Source organism: Acyrthosiphon pisum, chromosome A2 (genome assembly GCF_005508785.2).
Source record: "Acyrthosiphon pisum isolate AL4f chromosome A2, pea_aphid_22Mar2018_4r6ur, whole genome shotgun sequence".
NCBI classification, from domain to species: Eukaryota; Metazoa; Arthropoda; class Insecta; order Hemiptera; family Aphididae; genus Acyrthosiphon; species Acyrthosiphon pisum.
The window spans coordinates 71,133,569-71,138,608 of NC_042495.1; the positions used below are offsets into that span (position 1 = coordinate 71,133,569).

General features: G+C 28.5%; 1 protein-coding gene across 1 annotated transcript in view; it reads left to right on the top strand.

Annotated features, from left to right (window-relative positions):
* The first annotated feature begins 4,235 nt into the window (after positions 1-4,235).
* Positions 4,236-5,040, top strand: part of LOC100168799 (soluble guanylate cyclase 89Db) — a 30,791-nt gene continuing 29,986 nt past the window's right edge. The window contains exon 1 of the mRNA XM_001943178.4: positions 4,236-4,357. Within this exon, the coding sequence (XP_001943213.1) occupies positions 4,316-4,357 (42 nt within the window). The 5' untranslated portion in view covers positions 4,236-4,315. The remainder of the gene's footprint in view (positions 4,358-5,040) is intronic.

The window sequence follows — 5,040 nt, forward strand, 5'->3', positions numbered from 1 at the left end:
TGTCAGACGTCAGTTGGTTGTTCATCCAAATTCCATAATTTTATAATCATGGACGATGCAAATACTCAGTACATGGTATTTAATATTTATGTAAATTATTACTTGACCAGTACCCGAGACTCAGTTTTTAAAAAAATTATTACTCGACCAGTACTCGAGACTCGGTTTAAAAAAAATTATTACTCGACTAGTACTCGAGACTCGGTTTAAAAAAAAATTATTACTCGACTAGTACTCGAGACTCGGTTTTAACAGATATTGTTACTCGACAAATACTCGGTACCCGGTTTATAAGTAAAAACTGTACCCGGAACACCTCTAATGTATAGCGATATTAATGTCATTAAAAATTTTCCGTGTGTATTTCACATTTAAAATCTTCAAACATATTTTATCGTACTAGGATTTTCAAAAACGAAATGAATGTAATTTTTTTTTAATGAAATCGTGTTGTTTCTTGATTATTTACACCATTATAATTATATTTGGTTATGAATTTATATTAAAGTTAATATTATTAATTCGCCAATTAATATTTGTTGGATTTACGACAAGGGAACTAAAAAGGTAAGTCAAATAATTTGTTTTGATGTCAAGTGAGTAGGTATACTTATAGTATAGCTTAGTAATATAGTATAATATAATGTAATACAGTAGATATTTACTCAATAACATAGTAAATAAAGTGACATTATTGTAATTAATTGGCCTCACAGTTCGTGAATACACATACCCACATAACGGTATATACCTGTTGGCTGTTGTATACTGTGCAAATAATATAATATTTTAAAATCATAAAGCATAATATACCAGAAGAAGCTTTTCCCCGTATTGTCATTAGAAGAAAGAAGTTGAGGTAAAAAGCACAATACTTTCTGTTACGCATCTTATTATTATAATATAATTACAAACGTCATGTTATACGTAATTGTTGCGATAAAACTGTATTATTATATTCAATTGTTCACTATACTTTATATTTTTAGCTTATTTATTTGTATACTTACATAGTATAATAATACTAGTGTATGACCTAAACAATATACATAAGAGGTATGTTTAATATATTATTATATTGTATTTAATATAGTATATTCATTCTTTGATGGAATTTCATAATCAGTAGCGGGTTATAAAATAAATATAAAATGGAATAATATCGATCTTCAGAAAAGTCAAATGACTTCTTGGAATTGTTGTGCAGTTTGTAATATTTTAATTTATGTTTTCATTGTGAAAGAATTCAACAGCTTATATAATAATAGTATGTATAAATTGTATATGTTGTATACTTGAATATACCTACTTAAACTTAACCATTGAAGTCTTGGTGTTTCGAAATGGCAGTCACGAATATTAACGTTATTATCATATTTTGAGGGAACTTTTGTTAAAGGTCGTTTGACGAAGTCTGTATACCCGCGCACGAATAGGAAATTGAAGTTTTACAGATCTTTTTTTTTTAAACGGTATCATACGTCATATCGTGAAGAAACGTGTCAAAGACAGCCTAATATATGACCTACCTATACTTATATATTTTAATAATGTTTCGTGTTGCATTATTTTAATGTTTCAGGACTCGTCGAGGCCGGGCTTTTCGTTTTTATGAATGATCGATCAATGTATGAAGCTATGATATATGTATCATTTTTAATCTATAAGCGTATTTTTTGACGGATACTGCAGGACACAATATATAGGTAGTGGCCGGTGGGTGGGCTAGGACGAGGAACAATATTGTAGTCGATCAACGGTCGTGACGTTATCGATATCGTATGGATATTATAGTGACTGTATACATAGAGATGTAAGCTTGAAAATTTTTTTTTTATTGAAAATTTTGAAAATTAATTTTTTTTGTACTTTTCTTAAATTAATTAATTTTTAAGTTTAAATAAAGTTTCAAAATACTTTATAAAATTACTGTTTCATTTTTATTTACATAGTAACAAGTATAACTTTAGAATCAAACAAAACACTTATAATAAAAAAAATATATAATTTGGGTAAAATTGAGGAAGTGACTCAAACAATAAATTACCTCCGTTAAAAATTGAAAAATCAATAATTGTAACAAAACGATTATACACTCATAATTTATACTGAAGTAAAAATACACATTTATTACCGAGTCAAATATTATATATTGATATGGGTATATATTATATACATTTAATGATTTGTATTTTGAATTTACTATATTATGTTCATTAGAATAATACCAACATTACCTATATTAAAATGGGTAAATGGTAATAAAAGTACATAATATTTTAAAATATAATGATGAAGTTAAATACACTACAACTATATAAAATCAAAAGATTTATTTGATAAGAAATTAATATGATAAATTATAAAATTTTCAAAATTTACATCACTACGTATACATGTATCTGTTTATGCATTTATTGAAAGTTTAAAACTCGTGGTGGCAATGTGCAGTATTTTCAATACTTTTATTATATATTTATATATTATAGTATTATACATCATCGAGAGAAAATCACGCACCTTTAACCAAATGAAAATTGGTATGATTTATTCATCGTTCGGCTATATTACATATAGACAGTGATACGTGTACCTATATATAACGAAATGGTATATTAGCTATATTTTTATAGACGTATATTTAAATGATTTTAAACCAGGGACGAGAATATTAATACGTATCCCTTTAGTTAAATATAAGTAAGATTATTCATATAGTTTAACATAAAATGGCCAACATCGTAGGTACCTGTGTGCCATGGTTAATAGATTTATTATTCACAAGATTTTATAAGATCAGATCGAAAAATCAACCAATGGATGTCACACCCGCATGTGTTATTATCTCTGTCTTACAAATGTTCGACATAGCAAAAACTGTTTTGCGCGGGACAACTTTTCTCACACGATATTTGTTTTAGAACTACCAAATTTTCACAATACGTAAAGAAGAACTTTATCTGTGCAACAGTGCGCTTTTTTTTTAATTGCACTATCCAATCATTTTTTATAAGCAAATGAAAAAAAAACAAAATGTTTAAAAACAAATAACTTCTATTGTATTTATGTTACCTAAAATATGAGCACGCTGTTGCATAGATAATTTTCCACCCTATATGTTCAGAAATTTTGGAGCTACTACTACAAACACAGAAAGATAAAAGTTGTCCCGCGTAAAACAGTTTTTACTATGTTGTACATTTGTAAGATGGAGACAACACATGCCGGTGTGACATCCTCTTAGGGCTGTTCTTACAATGTTCGGTAAAGTGTCGGTTAACGCTAACCAACTGATAACAGATTTTATTACTGGCAGAATTCGGCTGGTTAAGTGGGTTAACTTTAACCAGACATTGTAAGAACGGCCCTTAAAGTTATATTTAGGTATTTGTACGTATACTATAATTTAACAGTTTATTATTGACAATTTTTTTTAAGATCAACATTTTCAAATAACTACTTATTTATATAAAATATTAATTTTGGCGCAAATGATATGTCATTATTGTACCTTTGGCGCTTATGTCATATAGCCATATAAACAATGTAAAAATATAGTGATATCCTCACTACACATTAATGTATTATAACCTTGCATGTATGACTTAAAAAGTTAAAACACGATATAAACATTAATATTGATAAGTTTAGCCAGTTTAGGTACAGCGTGTGTATCACGAAGTTGTAAATATTGTATATTTATATAAATAAAATAATATAGATATAATTATATATATTATATTATATCTTAGTGATTTATGGACGATGCACCATGTATATTATGCATATATATATAAAAGTATTTCTAATACATAGGAAAAAGTTCTACTTTTAAATTCTATGTAATATAACACCTATATTATCATTTTTACCACTTTTAGACTACCATGAAAACTAATATGGGATCTCACCTAACTTTATCTTGAAATTGAAATGTTTGTTCAAAATTAAATAAACAAAACTAGACATTTTTATATGTACCTACCTAATAGGTATTTCACCTATATACACGTTAGGAATAAAAATATTTATTTTATTTTTTGGTCTACCTGGTTGGTACACTACAGTTTGTTTTGAACACAATTATTATAAAATATAATATGATTGTCCTTCGTCGAATCGAATTATTTTTCCTTCGTTATTGTACGATTTTTACGGGCTGGACATTGTCAATTGCGTCAAATGATCATTAATTATTTTCGGCACGTTTAAAAATCGTGCGTCGCAATGGAACCATTATGTTTAGCTGTGAAAATAATCATCAGTGTGTTATCGAAGTGCTCGTGTCACGGTTTGTTTGAGGAAACGTCACAAAATGTACGGGATGTTATTAGAAAGCGTACAACACTTCATTCAGGTATGTATGAGTAGTTAAGTAGTATATTATTTGTAAGTCGTATTTTTACTCGGTTTTTGGTGAGTTTTGTACATACACTTTTAATATAGTCATTTTATGTGTTATTAATTTTGTTCTCTTTTCTTCTTTCTCTGGCATGACTATTCTTTAAGAGGTTTTTACCGCCATCAATACACTTCGCCACCTATCTCTATCTCGGACTGCTAATTAATTTTGTTACTATATTTATTTTTCACATACAATTCTGCAGTTTTACACCAGACTGCATGCGTTTTGACATCAATCTTATACTGGAATGATTAATTAATTATTATCGAATAATATTGTGGTAAATTGTAACTCGATTTCTTATCATGCTAGCTGAAATTTCTTTAAACGTTTTCGATGGGTGTAAAAATATTTTCCGTACCTATTTTATGTATTTAATTACGTTTGATTGCATTAACTATATTCACTGAAAACGACATTTCCACAATATAAATATTAGACTCGGTACCCCATGAAGCGGTTTTACGGACAGTTTTTAAGGAGTTTAAAATTGGCAATTTCAAATTGTATGCATACGGGTCTTGTTAATGTGCGTAGTAACTGATCGTGTGAATGTGTGTAAATAAAATAGCGGAGAGCTTCCGCACACGCGAGTACAAATATTCACCGCCACGGCGTTCCACACGTGAACGGTA